Source organism: Nipponia nippon, unplaced genomic scaffold, assembly GCF_047370975.1.
Source record: "Nipponia nippon isolate SJK-2023a ecotype South Korea unplaced genomic scaffold, ASM4737097v1 scaffold_18, whole genome shotgun sequence".
Lineage (NCBI taxonomy): Eukaryota > Metazoa > Chordata > Aves > Pelecaniformes > Threskiornithidae > Nipponia > Nipponia nippon.
In genome coordinates, this window is record NW_028262334.1 from 9,118,843 (window position 1) to 9,135,718 (window position 16,876).

The 16,876-nt window shown below is 44.8% G+C and overlaps 1 protein-coding gene across 5 annotated transcripts in view; it reads right to left on the bottom strand.

Moving 5' to 3' along the window:
- The window catches only part of ZDHHC8 (zDHHC palmitoyltransferase 8), a 117,888-nt gene extending 103,768 nt beyond the window's left edge, over nt 1-14,120 (bottom strand). For 2 of the 5 annotated variants that reach the window (XM_087754613.1, XM_087754612.1), the window contains exon 1: nt 13,886-14,120. In XM_087754613.1, coding sequence (XP_087610739.1) covers nt 13,886-13,989 — 104 coding nt within the window. In that variant the 5' untranslated portion in view covers nt 13,990-14,120. The remainder of the gene's footprint in view (nt 1-13,885) is intronic. The other 3 variants (XM_087754615.1, XM_087754618.1, XM_087754616.1) reach the window with 3 other exon arrangements.
- Nucleotides 14,121-16,876: the final 2,756 nt, after the last annotated feature.

The window sequence follows — 16,876 nt, forward strand, 5'->3', positions numbered from 1 at the left end:
AAAAGCTCATCACTTCTAAGTTACGGAACAGGATCTTGTCCTTGGGCGGCAGACAGTCCTCTTGCAGAAGGATAAGGCCTGGGACGTGCCGGATGATAGAGGCAGCTGAAGTAACACAATCAGCCAGGAGGACCAACAGCCCTCCAAGGGATTTAAACCAAGCATGCAGTCACTTGAATACCTAGGAATAATCACTTTGCAGTGAGATTTTAATTGGCATGTCAGGACATCAGAATCAGGTTCTAGCTTTAGATGGGCTTCATCCCATCTGTGTAATTGTTACACAGCTTCATCAAGTTATTTAAACAGGCATGGTGAGAAAGAGTGAGAAGGGAACTAAGGGGAGAAGCATGAATTAGATGCAGACTGTTTAATTAACTATCTCAATATAATTGGTGGTCAAGCATTGGAACAGGCTACCGAGGGAAGTGGTTGAGTCCCCATCCCTGGAGGTATTTAAAGGACGGATAGACGTGGTGCTCGAGGACATGGTTTAGTGACGGACTTGGCAGTGCTGGGTTAACGGTTGGACTCGATGATCTTAAGGGTCTTTTCCAACCTTAATGATTCTATGATTCTATAACTGTAAACTCTTTTTTATTAAAAACAACAAAAAAAACCCAAACAACAACAAAAAAACCCACCACAGTACATTATTCCTTGCTCCAAAGAAACATCTTCCAAAAGACGACTCCAAACTGGGACTAAAAGACAGAATGTAGATTAAAACCTTAAGTTTTCTAACTGAAGAGTTGGCAGGACTTGCATGCCCAAGGGAGTCAATCCCTCATCAGACATGCAGGCATCCACCCATCATGCATGCATAGCATGCTGTTCTGGAGACCTATCAGAACATACACAATGGCAGAAGCAGCCCAACAAAAAACTATTTCTAGGGGAACCAAGACGAAAACTGGCAAGAAGAGACACTTTTTTAATGCCAAGTGGATACTACACTGAAAATAGTTTTTCTTCATTTCCAAAGCAGTTGAAGCAACAAAAATAAATAACACCGCTCTGAAAGATGCGAACAAAAGCATAAAGGATATTCACCAAAAAAAGCAGGATCCAATGTATCGCTCCACTAAACAGGGCGCTCCGGTGTTCAGAAGGGGACAACGTAACTGGCAAATTGCTAGACATCTCCTTCCCTGTTGGCCAGACCCAGCTCTGCTTACTTTTCTGGATCGAGTAAATTCACAGGCTAAGAATGCAGAACTTCTCAGTGGGGAGGAAGACAGAAGTGTTGGTCAGCCTCTTTGGAGAGGATCCCAAATGTGTGTGAGTCACAATAAGGGCAGTGACCCACTGATAGCACTAACAGTTTCAATACAGAAAAATTGTTGCATCGACCTATAACAGTCGCCCCAGCTCAACAGATGGGATTAGATTTTGAATGGCACCTCATAACCCTGAATCCCTTTTCTCTACTCTGGCATTTCAGAAGAAGGTAAACAAGCAGTGGATCACCCTCAGTGTGTACTGGGCAAAAGGCCTTAGCTACCTGAACAGACTGATCTGGAGGTCACCTGTCAAGAGAGAGACTGAGAACAGCAAAAAAACCCCAGCACAAGTGCCAGACAAGAGGCAGCCAGATAGCCCAGGAAGACCCAGGGTGACCATAAACACCACTCAGAAGTTACGTAGGAAGTGAGGGATGTATGGTGTAAAGGGGTTAGCGCTTAGTCCAGACCCCTGTCTCTCCTTGAGATGGAGAGTGGCTCTAAGTAGCTGCTTATGACACTCAAAAACCCCTGTACCCCTCCCCTTCCTTCAGCGGCCAAGTGCCTCGGAAAGGGTAAACCACGCACTCAGGTTACGCTGAAAGTCAAGGGCCTTAAAAGGCAGCAGTCTGCCGCAGCAGCTATGCAGTCTGGGGTCAACGCGAGTCCTGGGGCCAGGTACTGGAAAGGATAAAGAGTCTGAGGAATGATAGGTGAAGAAAACGTGGGTCTGGCAACCACCTTCAGGAGCACTCTAGGGCCCAAAATTCACAACCCCCCAACATCCACCAAGGGAAGAATTGAAAAAAACCCACCTAGATAGTAAATGGAGAGACAATAGCTGGCTCAGAAGTGCATTTCTATTTTATCAAATATGAATTCTAAATCAAACACAGCAGGCTAGAGAAGGAATCATTAATTTTTCAGGTCTCGAACCACAGACACCATGTTTAGCTCTATTCCGCTACCCTTTGTAATACAATGCAAGAAAAATTATGTGGCAAAAGTAATTAGGCATTGTGGAATGAAGTACAAATGAAAGTTTAAAGACTACAATGTTACCATTAAACTTTTAAAGACAGACAATGAAGCTTTAGTACATGTATCTCCATATTCATACATTCATGCAGAGTTAAGTGTTAAAGAAACAAAACAGTCCTGCTGCATGACATACCCTTGCATTTGAGGACGGCCCAAACCGACATTCGATGGAGTAGAAACTGTAGAATAAACCATCTCTTCAGGAGCCCTCTCTGAAAGAATGATCTCCATTGAGATCCTGGGCTGACACGGTGTTAGCCTGGAGTTGGCAGATACGTGCAAAACTTCCTAAAGACCAATACTCCAGTTGTACAGTGCCTCTCTGCCTCAGTTTCCCTCTTTGCGGAACAGGAATGATAGCACTGATGATAGCCTTATTCACAAGTTCTGCTGCTTGAGACCAGAAGGGACAGAGACATCAACACAGGGAGCGGGACAGTTTTGCCCCAGCTAACTACCAGTGTAAGAAACAGCCACAGATAAAATTTTGCACTTAATGCAGAAGAAGGATTAAGCGACTTGCCAGAGAACAGAAAGCTTTTTGCAGGATTAAGACCTGAGCCCAGGCACTAGGCAGCCCTAATAATAGTCCTAACCACAACATCATTTTAAAATGCATATACATACATACACACCTGAGCGTTTTCCCAGGTCTGTGTCTTTTATGGCCTTGCCCTCTGACTGAGTAATGGTGTCTCCTGGGCAACTCCCACCTGGGAATCACACGTAGTCCTGTGGAAGTCAGGAAGGGTCCCATGAAGGCTTCCGACCACGCTCAAAGCTTCCGACCAAAAAGGGCCCAAACGTGAAACAAAAGATCACTGTGCTGTGTTCTGCCTAGTCTTCTTCAGCTCAAGCATTGGAGGAGGAAAGCAGATGTTTCCCAACCTGTTGAAAACTCTGTTTAGCAGCAGCAGCAGGGCCAACTTCACTGTCGTTATTATGGCAATCTATCTGTCAAATGCCACTTTCTGAAAATACACAAAGATGACACGACCAGAACCATCCCGTTTCAAGAAACCAACCCTTTCACTATTACAAACCAAACTGTGTCCGCCTGTCCTCCTCCACTCTCCCCCAGCTTCTTGAGGGCACTGCTCATATAGACAGGCTTTTATTTCAAAATTTAACTTTCAAAATGGATATATTACATAAGATGGGCGTACGTGCTCAGCAGAGCTCTGCCAAGAGGAGCTGAGGTGGTCCTTGCAGTTTATTCTGATACAGTTCCGCGTCTGGACATGGACTAGAGGTTTTGTTCCACAATTTAAAAAAAAAATAAAAAAATTTAAATCACATTGATTTAATGGCCACACCCAGCAAGTCCTGTTATTTTAATCTTGCATTGTCTCTGCACTTTGAAATTTCTGTGGCAAACATTACCCCCCTTTGCTGCTGCAGATGCTACAACTTCCATACATGAATTAGAAGTTACCTCATCAGATTCAGTGGTTTCATACCTCCTTCTGTTTAACTCACACTATGTATCAGGAAGCAGCCATTTTATATACCTCTTCCTACAGAATTATCAGAACTTGGTCATTTGAAAAAAAAATTCCAGTACCCGTTGATGCTTTTATTGGTTTTGCCACAAAGGCTTGTTAGCCATTTACACAAAATGCACCCTGTGCAGAGGCAGCCTACTTGTGCACTGATCGAGTTAAAAACAGAGAGACAGAGGCTGTCGCTTTGTGCAATGGTATTTTAAAATGCACATCGTATGAAATCCCTCTTTAGAGCTGCATTACTACACAAGCTTGTACTTGGTTCTTTGCAGAGGAATTAGCATACAGGGTAAATAGAGAATATGATCAGAAGTAATGACCCTGTGAATTAGGATACTAACTTATAACTGTATTATATAACTGATATGTAACTATATCATAACAGGGTGAGCATGCATGTCTTGTTCACCGTTACGGCTCTACCCGTAGCAGTTTTCACTAGCTTCTGCACACTTCTCAAACAGTTTTAAGCATTTAACCTGGTTCAAGGCCAGCTGCAGAAGTTATAACTGAAGGCAGGCAAGAAACAGAATTGATTTGGACCAGAATAACATTTCTCGCCCAATAAATTTGTGAGAATGGGATATTCCAGTTGTCACCTGGGTAGCACTTAAGAAAGGAGACAAGATTCTTTAACCAGCAATGCACGTATACAGGAAAGAGTTCATGCCTTTAGGGTCGTGCTAATAATTTTTAGCCGAGACGACATCAGGGCTGCATGCCATGGGATACCCAAAGAAAAGGAGTTCTGCCAGGCCAAATCCCAACTCCATCCTAGCGACCCTCGTGAGCCACAGATGTAAAGCACAAAGAGAGCGCTAATGTCTGTACAACCCCTAAAAATGAACCTAGATTGCCATCTCGAACCACAAACCTCAATCTACATTCAAGGAGCCACCCGTTAGAAAAGTAATTTGCTTCCATGTGCCCGGGCGATAAGGCAAGGGTTGCAGCAAGATCTTCAAAGAGAAAAGAGAGATGCAAGACTTAATGCACCATACAAGGGAGAAATGAGACAATAATTAAAAAAAAAAAACCAAAAAACCAAAACCAAAAGAACCTAGAGTTACTGGGCAAAGTCACAGGTTTGACCACATCAAGATGATCATATAGACATCCCCCAGTCCCTGTTCCACCGTTGTGCCTTGGGATGTTGGAGGAGAAGCCAAGTTAACAGTGTGGTTGTGGACAATGTCGGACACAAACCCCATGGAGGGAGGGGGGCACCCAGCTAAACAACTAATGGCTCCTGTTGCCAGGAGCCAAGAAACTACACCATGAAATGCTGGCTTTTGGTAAAACACGGGAGGTGGTTCAGCAAGCTGCTGACAGCGGACAAGGGTTAACCACTGGTGCACAGCGTTATTAGATCATAACACATCTGGAGAGTCTTATTGCTAGGGCAAACATTAATCTTCAGAGAAAGCTAAACATGCAAAATGAGATCTCACTCATGAGAAAAAAATGAAAGGGAGGTTATACACAATGAAAATAATCCCAAAAAACTTCTGAAACTGAACTAGCTGAAAAGAGGGAGAGGAAGTGTTTTTCCATAAGAAAATACCTGCCTCTCCCAGCCGACGGGGATCGGAGTAGGCAGAAAAGGTTTAAGCTGAACCTTTCCATTTTGAAGCATTTCTGTGATTGACCCGAGTTTAAATTAAAATGATGCTTGTTTATAGAAATGTCCAAGCTTTCCTTATTCCCAGCACTGTACTTAAGTTGTGTTGATACAGATATTACATTGGATTATTTCCCTGAAGACATGAAAGAGAGCTAATGTAAATGCCAATTTAGTTTTAAGAATCCTGGGAGAGTAAGGCTTTGTCTGACTTTATTTATGAAAGCCCTTCTATATTTAAGCAGTTTCAAGTTTGCTTTGTTAGGCTCCAACTTAAAAAGTAATTTGTTCATTTAAGAATATTCTGCGATTAGTTTAGTCTGAGTGCGTACAGGGGTGTTCCGGAGCGTACTCATTTCAAAGTGGCATATACAACCCGTATTTCCATGGGAATTACTGAGCAGTCAGCCTCTATGAATGCCTCCCTTCATCAAAAAATAATGACATCATTTTACATGCGGCTTGACAAAAAAAAAATAAATCTGCATTTCATGTATTCCTATCTTCATATTGCCTGCCTTGCTCCACAGAGCTTGTTGTCCTCTTGCACAAAGGGCAGCATTTCCTAATTATGTGACTTCACGCAATACTACTGTACATAACAAAATGGTGCACACGTACATTGGAAACAGCTGCCTTGGTGTTCAGATCTAAAATTCAAGAGGTCTTTTTTTCTGCACCTGGCTCCGCTGTCCTTTGTGACTGGATGATCTCAACACACAGCAGCAGAGTACAGATATTTCATAAGGATTTCACATTTGAAGTCCACAAATTCTGCGTTTACACTTTCACAAACAGAAAACCATGGTAACCACTGCAATATCTAAGTATGGGTTACTGCACAGTTTATTCCATAATATTCATCCTGAGAAAAACAGGGAGTCAAGTACCCACTAATGTCTGCATCATAGGTTTAGAGCTGAGAATTTTAGGCACTTCGGACAGCTTTGAAGCAAGTCTAGCTAAATTGCATTAGTAATTGCAGAAGAACAATCAGTGACTAATTAAATCCTCTTTCTGGATACAGATTACTGGCTGAAGATTTATGTAGTACACGCTATGCTGTGGTGTACTCATTTGAATTAATTATTGCAATCACCAAGCAAGGATCCCCAAAACCGCCTCTCCTACAATAAAATACGACCTAGGCTGACTCTGGTTTTCCAATCTATGGTATTCTTTGCACAAGAATAACACAGAATTGCCATTAAAAACTGCACCATTACTGTTTCAACCCCCGTGCCTCTTCCTTTCCATTTCATTAGCAGCTCCCACTGACAAATGATCAACTATTAGTAGCTCTGTACGAGCGCAGCCAAATTGAACATTAGTCTTGGATTAGTGAGAAAAGTCTTGTATCTGCTGGCTCAAATCAAAGGACAGTAAATCAATGTTCCACTTTCACACTGGTTACACTGATTCAGCTTTTAAGATACTTCTCCTCACTCCGGTATGCATCTATTTCATGCTCCAAATTGGCTTACACCGCCTTATTACTGTATTCCAGACATCTTCCAATGCAAGCTAAACAAAACTCAAGGCCCTTTGTAGGCCTTGAAAAGTTTCCTTCTAGCTTATACACTAAGCAAAGTAAGAACAGAAAAGCGGTTCCAGGTCATCTTTCGCAGATCCCCAGGCCACAGGGTCCTCCAGCTGATTGCAGCTGAGCACCGCCTAGTAACACAGTAAGTTGTTTCTACAAAAATCTAAGTGTGTAATTAGCAACCGCCCCAGGTAATGGACCTCAAAAAGCAGACCTCCAAGGTCACCAAATGTATCTGTCTCTCAATTTAAGTTTTCCTTGTGTTTTGAACAGTAGCATCCCTTAGTTTACATTACTAACAAACCAATTGAGTTCCCATGTCGTCTGAACAATTTTGTAGAGATTGTTTCTATTTGTAAAAAGGATACACGTGTGGCATGCTTGGACAAACATGGACAATTACCACCTTGAAAAGGACTTTAAACAAATATAGAACAATTGTTTGTATATTCACGTACAAAGGCTGAGAGGCCCATCCTGATCTAATTGAGACACTCTCTCGTTCCCATTTCCATACACCCACATCCTTAATCTCTGCTCATTAGGAAAAATAGAAAGGGGGTTGCTACAAGCATAAATCACACACTGGCTACAGCTGCGGACGGCCCATCTACAGGAATAACTTTCATTGCATTAGCTCTTCTGCCTTTAAAACCAGATCTACAGTGAGCATTGAAGTGCCGCTGTGATGGCTGCATGCAGACAGCTGTACGTCCCACGGCTGAAGATGTCTAGCTAGTTACTGCCATCAAACGAAGATGATTCCTTTTCCCTCTCCCAAACTACAGGAAGAAAAAATATTCCTGTTGATAATAAACATTGGGGTTTTTTTCTAAAGGAATGAATTTTAATAGCTTTCAAAAGTGTCCTGTATTGCCAACTTTGCTGGTCCCCTTGGAAGCAAAGATGATAGAATCAACTAGTTAAAAGCAGTAGAACTGAGCTCTTTTCCAGCATTAAAAAAAAAAAAGACTTTTCACACTTCAGTTAAATGGATTTTCCTGTTGAGATTCCCTGTCTTTTCATCTGGCATGACAAGTTTGTCTAGATTCTCTTTACAAAAATTATATACCAAGATGAGATTGCCACAGCTTAGAAGGACATTTTTTTGTCATAACAAGAATAAATATTTTTCAGAAGCTGACAGACACGACAACTGAGATGATTCAGGTCAACCTGGCAAGCCTTACCTCTTCTGGATCGCACGTAGAGTCGACGGGGAAAACCTGCCATTAAAGATGCATTTAAGATGGAAAATGTTAAAATATCTCAGGAAGCTAAACTGCACTACTTGAAATCAGTGTTTGTGAAGTCAGTTTTGAAATTCACCTAATTAAACTGGTAGACAATTTTTTGCACACCCTTTTTCCTCTGTATAGTGTCAGTGAATGTATACTTTGTGAAGCTGCTGCCTATCACTTCCAGCGATTTCTTCAATTGGCAGGGGGATGGCAAAACCACCCCCACCCCCACCACCCCCCAGAAATAGGATAATACTCCAAGTAGAGGAGTATGGTTTGGAAAGAAAGTCCAAGAAGGGGAATATTTTCACAATTAGCATTACCAATATCAAATGAATCCCTAGAATGGCTAGAAACAGACAAGGAGGATGAGCTTTGCGTCGCAAAGGCTTCAAAGTGACAAGGATATCTGGTATGATCGTGCAGTTAGTACGAGGGGACGCGGATAAGCAGAGTGGTAGTGTTTCCACGTGCTTTCCTACACATCACAGTAAGCCTTGAACTTCTGGCATCGTTAAGTCACCAGCAACAACCACCAGAGCTACACCCAAATCCACAAGCAGCCTTCAGCAAGTTATTAGGCAGAGGCCAAGCCATAAGAGGGGTGTAAGATCACACTCCAAGGCAGCATTTATGCTATCCAGCAGCATCTCAAGATTAAACAATCTGAGCTATGATCTTTATTTCCTTTTTTGTGCATCTACTTATCAGCATCCAGTTGTATATCCTCTAGGCTGGTATAAAATCTACCTGCTTTACAGATGAAGCTCCATAACATCTGTAATATACATTTTAAATCACTTTTTATCCCTTATTCTAACTGAAATCAGAACACTGAACTGGCAGGAGCGAACACCTGAACATCTGGAACTGGAGTACACTGAAGTCCTTAAAATACTTTAGGTAAGAAAAACATCTTTGGACACAAATTGAATTCACTAAAGCGAAGATGAGCTTCTATTAGCTTGACCTTTGCTAGCGATTAAACAAACCCAAGTCAAAAAAGCAGACGATGCTTTCCCCTTTTTTGATCCATGAACATATACAAGTCATGGGAGGATGAGATCTAACAGATAGTTCAGGAATTTTAGGTACACACATAATTATATTTCCATTAACTACCATCCAGAGGGGTTACTATAGTTTTGATCTTTAAAACGCTATTACATATTTATTTTAGGGCTATTCCAGTGCAAGATCGTATAATTGGGGGGGGGGGGGAGTGCTTATGATTTAAGAAGTGCATTTATCATAATGTAAGTGTATCTGAGTTCATACACGGCTAATCTGTGTGTTTAAGCCACTGCAGACATGCTGTCTTTCTAGTTCATGAAACACAGTAACATGATGTACAAATGTAGGGGGAATACTAAAAAATTTTTTTAAACATTCACGAATGAGGCTGAACTTTCCTTCTCGCTGCGGTAAATCCACAAGCCCTCCTATCGAGGACAGGCTGCCAGCCGTTCTTCCTCCTCCTCCCATCCGAATCGCAAGGGTATAGGCTATTTCTCTGTTGTCTTTCCATCCCTACTGTGACTTCAACTTCAGTTGCTCTTTTACACCAATTTATCACTCCTCGGTTGTTTCCTGAGGGTTATTGATATTAAATTCCCCTGTGTCGCAGACTGCACTGGAGTGCCAGCTGCCTATGTCTGTGGTGTATACCTAATGATTACCTCCCATCAGGACTTCTAAGAACAAAGTTGAAGTCTCATTTTCAGTATTGACTGAATGAGTTTTCACCTTACTTGTGCTTTCACTTCACCCAGAAAACTACCCATTTTATTATCCCATTTAAGGGAACAATATACAGCAGCATTGCTACCATTGTATCAAAGGAGTAGTGGCACCCGGACCTTTGTTATGAATTACATGTTTCTGCCATACTTCAAAGATGCTCAAGTAACTGCATGCTACAGAAACCACAGTCTGAAAATGGGTATTTTATCAGAAATTTCTAGTCTACAATATCGAGTGAGAGAATGAAGAGCTTTTTTTCTCCCTACTAAAATGACCCACAGTTTTTTCCTGAAAACCTTATGCTTCTAGCTTGCCGTGTAATCTATAGATACAGACATCGCAGCTGCTAACCTAACTCAGAGGTTCTCAGCACTGAAAACTACATTAAGTAGCACAATTTCAACAGGTGGGGAGAACTATTAGCTCCAGAATAATAGTTCCTTGGGTGACGTTATGCTTTACAGCACTATGCTTACTGACAATTAAGCTGCATTCTCTACTAATACAGCAGTTACGCAACCTAAACTACCGCGGGAAGTTCACCAGACGCAGGGCATGTGTATGAACCGCATGAACGCACTAAGGTTCACATCATAGCAGCCAGTGGTCCAAGGCATAAGAGCCCGGACCTCACTGCAATGGGTTAAATTGTTACCTCTAACAAAAAGCCTTATGAGAAATATGAAGAAAAAAGGTTTTGGCAGAAATAAGTTCAGGTCTGCTACAACTGAATCACTCCAGATTCTTGCCATATTAAGAAGAATTGGTTCTTCCTTCATTATGCCATTTGATTTGTTCATATAAGTGAATTAACCTAATCATTATATATAACATTATTGATACGTTCCTGGTAAGGCTTAGAGTTAATGATTGTTTACTCTCCTACTGCGACAAATTAGACCACCTACTCACACGCTTGTATTTGTTATTAAAGGAACACACATGGAGAGCTAAAAGCCTGCGATAATACAACTGCAATATTTAGTTGCCTTTCCAGGCAATAATCTTGATAGCTAAATAGTTTAGTTCCCCCTCATAAAACCAGAAGGAATACAACAGCGATACAGTGAATCCTAAATTGTTAGCTGAGGAAAAAGAATAAAGCAGAATCTGTCATGGAATTTTCCCAAATTAAAGTGTAAGAGTACCACTGACCAACACCACCGTGAACTAATGGCGGATCCTGTGTATTTCAAACACGCTGTGTTTGAAACACAACTTTTAGCAAAGTTGTTTGGACAAAAGCTAAAAAATAAAGACTGCCTTGCTAAAAAGCTAACCCTGGCCTTCAAGTTCAAAGAGCTCTTCATCTAGCAGAAGACACTCGTAACATGTGGCTTGAGCCCACAAACACGCCTGGGGAGAAAGCCGAGTCAGAGCTTCTGTTTTTCATACGCATTACTCAGACACGTTTGCAGTGCCCTAAAAGGATGATTTTTTCTATTCAGTAAGTGGTTTTAAAAAGTTGTTATTCATTTTTTCCACGTATGTTAACCTCCGATATTCAGTTCCTCAGCACTGAAGTTGCTCAAGTCCCTGATATTCCACTGAGCTGATCTGCACCTAAAATTTGATATCCGAGTCCCATCCATTACCAGTTTCACGTATTTATGCACAGGTAAGCTCATTAACAGACATAGCATCCTTAGAGCTTAATGACACAAATAAGGAACTAATAAACACATGTGTAAATCTTCATCTGATAAAGTAATTGCGCTATGACAAGCAAGCATGGATTGTATCAATAACACTGCTCAAAGCGATTTTAAACAGTGCCTCAACTGCTACATGTCAGAGATCTACCTAGCGTCGAAAGAGTTGTGCAAGTCAACGCCCCTGAAAATTCAGGTCTGTCTCAGCCTTGAATAACACATCACAGCACACAGATCTTCAGGACATACAACACTGCCTGTGGGAAAACAGGAAAAACGGAGACGCTCAGGAAAGGGGACAAAAACCCACCACCGCACAAAAGACCCTAATCTCACACGTACTACTTGCTTTGATTCCAAGACAAAGTTTTTACTAAAACTGCTCAGGATAAAAACCAACAGCAATTCCATACAAATTTATCGGAGTATTTTTGAATGGACAGGACTTCAGATACTGCCTGACAACGGTTGCTCAATTATGTGTTACTTTTATTACACACAAGACTTGGCAGCAGCAGAGAACGTATGTCTGGGACAGTCCTCAAAAAATTTACTAACACTTCAGGATGCACAGGCCAAGTTACAATATGGAGAGATCCTAAAAATACTTCATTTTGCATGTAATTATTCACTGATAACAGAGGGAGCAGAGTTAAGTCTGAGATTCGGTAACAGACTAAAGCCAATTGCTTCTTCCGTACAGTAACAAATTCTACACCGAACATCTCAGTTGAGGTCCGGCTGCCAAAAGGATGTTTCAACAACAACTGCGTTAGCAGGAAAGTCTTACCTCACGAAGCCATTTGTAGCTCTGCATTGGAAGTATCATGTGAAAACAAACATACAGCTTCCAAAACAACCCCAGCGCACATCCATTTCTCAAGATGCAGGAAAAATAAACGCCAGCATTCAGGCCCCTTTTTTTGACGATGAAACCATTTAAAAAATATTCACAACACCACTGTCAACCCAGTTCATCGCAAAAGCCAACTTCTGTCTTGTGTTTGCCTGTGAGCGCCAAACTATAATTAGATGCCCAAATGATGAACGATAGGCTTATACTTGTACCGGGTTTTGGGGCTTGTACCAGTTCTTGAAACAGTATAATATCCTGAAAGGATTCACCAGTACTTCAGATCAAATGCATGAAAAACAAGCAACGAGAAGTCAAGTCACATTAAGGCAAGAGCATAATTCAGTGTCAAAATCTGTTCCGATTTAAGAAACTGTTAGGCAAAGCAACATTTGCATTTTATTCTGAAATGCTACATTAAGATTACCATAGCAGTAACGAGCATTTTGAAACATCGAGAATCGTACCACAGGCAAGGCAAGCCAAGCAGGATGAAGACACAGACACGCGCTCCCACTGTGACATAGCCTTCTGCTTCTGACGGCTTCACTGAGCTCAGTTAGAAATTAGCAATGGCAAAACAAGGAAACCAGAGTTTCAAAATAAGTGAAACAGTAAATCTTCATATCCAGTAGGCATCTTTTCGCCTTCCCCAAAAGCGGCTTAGTCAAAGCTCATTTCAGAGCACCGCTTTGTAGCGTCTCTCTCGCAACACCAGCAACGCCTCTGCAGGGAAGCTGCCCGTACCCCAGCCGGGAAGGGTTCGCCATCGGCGTAACTCAAGTTTATATAAAGGGGGAGGAAACAGAAAGCTCAAGCGCTACCCCGCTCACATATTAACAGAACGACAGGAGATCTGCCAGCCGACCGCCAGAGCTCAATTTTGCATTTAAGGGAGAAGGGAATGAGAGAGGAGGAAACGGGGAGGGGGGAAAAAAAAAAAAAAAGTTTCCCCCTCCCTCCTTCAAGCAAATCTAAATCTGTGCCTTAGATCCTGGGGCTTTCAGGGACCGTTACATAAAAACATGTGGCACCCGTAACGCTTGGGCAGGGTTCCTTCCGCCTCGGAGGGCTCTGCCGGCTCGGCCCCGGCGCAGCCGGGCGGCCCGGGGAGAGGCCCGCTCCCCCGAGGTTGCGGAGACCCCGGCCAGAGCCGGCGGGAGCGGGGGCGGCGGGGACCCGGCGTCCCTGAGGCGCAGGCCGGCAGCCGCGGCAGCCCGAGGGGGCTCCTGCGCCGCGAAATGGTGGATGTGGCCGCCAGGCACCTCTCACGACGGGCGGGGAGAAGCGGCCCCTGCAAAGCGGAGCCGGGCGGGGAGAGCGGGAGCGGGCGCGGAGCGGGACCGGCAGCGGCGGGGCCTGGGGGAAGCTGTCAAGCCCGGCCGCCTCCCCCCGCCCGGCCGGGCGGCCCCGGCCCGTGTGTCCCCCCCCGCCCCCCCCCGCCCCGCCGGAGCGGTACTTACGTGAAAACAAAAAATAAAGTAGTCGAACCCACTAACAAGGCAGCGGCTGTGGAGACAGGGATGTACTTAGTAGGTTTAAACCTCTTTCCAGTGCTGCTGGGCATCCTGTAGCTCACACATCACTGTGTAAATCCAACCCGAGAGGAGGGAGCCGGGCGGACGCGGGGACCCTCCGGCGCGGGCGGAGCGGGACCGGGGCGGCGGGGAGGGGCGGGCGCCGCTGACCTCCAGCACAGGAAATCCCGCCCCCCGCGCCCGCCCGCCGGCTGATGTCAGCGCCCCTTAAGGTGGCGCGGCGGGGCCGGGCCGGGGGCGCCCCTCCTGCCGCGCGGGCGGGCCCGCGCCGCCGCTGCCCGCTTGGGGGAGGGGGGGTGAGAAAAAAAGCGCTGTTTATTGCGCTTTACACCGCTCTTTGTGACACGGCAGCCGTTGTAACGGCTCGGCCCGGCGGACTCTGCGGAGGGAGGGAGGGAGGGAGAGGGTCCCGGGAGAAGCCTACGGCGGGGTCGGGGCCTGCGGCCGGGTCGCAGCTGCTCGGGGTGGACCCAGACCGTGCCAGCGCACCGAGTAACAACGCCCTGCCTTTTCCTCGGCTGAGCCTGGGGCACCGTCTGAGAGCTGCTGCGCGCCGCCAGAGTTAACTAATACGAATAAATGAGCGCACACGTAACTGAAACGACACCATACCCCCTTCTTTTTAGATCTAGCCATCAGCACGGGGAGGCAGAACGGGGGGGTGAGGTAGGGCCAGGTCAGGAAGCCCGGCACAGCGGCCTGCCGAGGAGCCCGGCCAAGGGCGGCGCTGCCCGGGGCGTCCTCGGAGGGGAGCGGGGCTTCGCGGCCCCTTGGGGGCCGAGAAACCGAGAGCAGGAGCGGCAGCGTGCTCCCTCGCTCCCGCTTCTTCCTCAGCTACCCCCATCCGCCGCCGGCAGCGTGCAGACCAACTCCCCGCGGCAGCAGAAGCCGCGTTGGCACCTCCTAACACGCAAGCTGCATGTGACAACAAACCCCACGTTTGCAGCTTCTGTTGTCTGCTCTTAAAAGTAAACTTGCCCTAGCAGGCATATACTGTTCTGAAAAAAACCTTCTCATTCCCCATTTTAAGAGCCTAGATGAGCTCCGTAGCCCTAGAGGTATTAGCAACACAACAAGTGAAACCCAACAAAAAAGCAAGTAAGGGTGCTCAGCTTTGCAGTTTGCAACCAAATTGAGAGCATCAACTTTAATGCAAGCAAATCCCGCAAGTTCCAGCCTGAAGGCACACGGCTGTGTGAAACCTCAGCTTTTGCTAACTGCTGCTCCCCCTCAAAAAAAAAAAAAAAAAAGTATTCTCTAGCCCTCTAAGAACAACTTTAAAAATGGCAGGTTTTATCCCAAAGAGACTAAAGCCAGAAGGCAACTTCAAACGAACTCCAGACTTCGTTCTTTTGGGGAAAGGGAGAGACAACGTCTACTTAAGTTATTCTTGAATGCTTGGGGGACATTGAATGTTTCTATGCTTCACTGCTCCTTGTCATGCCAGCTCATTGAAATAAATAATTCTTAAAATCCTTGTAACTAATCAAAAGGTCAACAACATTACACAGAAGCAAACTCCGCATACTAATCTGAAAGCCTTCAGGCGCATCTACACCAGCATATGAAGTTGGATCAAAAGCGTACTTTGGAAGCAAATCTCTCGATCACCATCACTTACCACGGTTTGATGCGTATTGCCGAGGGGTCTCAAAGCACCTGACTGGATTCCTGTTCAACAAAACTAAGCCGCAAGATACATTTCAGGAGCACCCCTAATGCGCTCGGGTCATGAGTTCGCTTGGCACCACTTGCGTGGCACGCGCAGAGACTGTACCGCTTTCATCGGTTCAAGCCCTCTCCTCCTCCTCACTCAAGCAGCATTCTCGGGGAAGAGTTTCAGTTGCAAACAGAACCCTGGCTATTTTTTCACCGATATCTTTATTTTAAACTGGAAAGCGTTATCATAAGAAGCATTATAGACCACCTAGTAAGTTTGGTTAGCACCCTGTAATGGACAGCAAGAGACTTACTCAAACGCATTTCTTAGGGCTTGACAGACAGTGGAGAAGGTATCTCCCAGTGGCAGTCCGATCTGCAGTTCCAGCATGGACATGCAAGTTTCCTTTCTAGGTGAGAAACAGAAGCATCCTGTCAAGTTCCTAGCAGGAGTTAGGGAGCAATAAGCACAAGTTCATTTTAAGATACATATTTGGAGGTTGGCGATTTACTTAAATTTCATTCTTTTTAAGGCCAAGGCCTTTCTGGGACAGTAACATTCCTTACCGTGAACACAGGAGTTGTTCTTAAGGGATTATTCCTACTCTGTTCTCTGCACCTCATTACTTTCCGTTGTATTTTCTTTTAAGGATTCTCTAGAAAGTCTGGTTCTCAAAAGCGGCTTTGCAAGTGGGGAGGATTCAGTGCTCCGGCTCCTTCCACCCTTTGGAATGGGTTCCCCTTTATCACCCTGACACACTTGGGCTTCTCCACAGCCTCACCGTAACAGCCCCACTTAGGGACCAATCTTCCAAGCCACTCCTGGTCTCAAGGGAGGTACTCAGCAGCAAGCAACTTTGCCTTTTTTTTTTTTTTAATCTCCCAGTCATGCAACACCCGGAAAGAGTGATGCTGAAGATAACAGCGCGACTATCTGGTATGGGGGCACAAAGAATTGTAGCTTTCATAGCAACAAAAAAGGCGCATCTCCAAGCCTCAACTGATGTGAAAGATCCCTGCGCAAGCCGGGTCTGCGCTGCGCGGTCATCCTGTGGAGCAGGACACTTGCTGTGGAGCAGGACACTTGCTGTGGAGCAGTGCAGTCGTGCAGAACCAGCAGCTCCAGGAGGGCTCAGACATGCCGGGCTACAAGGCTACAGTGTTACGCAGATTGCGTTTTGAGGTATTTTTTTTTCCCGCAGCATATTGTAGATTACCTATTAGAAAGCAATAAATTTCTGTAATTTGGTGTCCAAC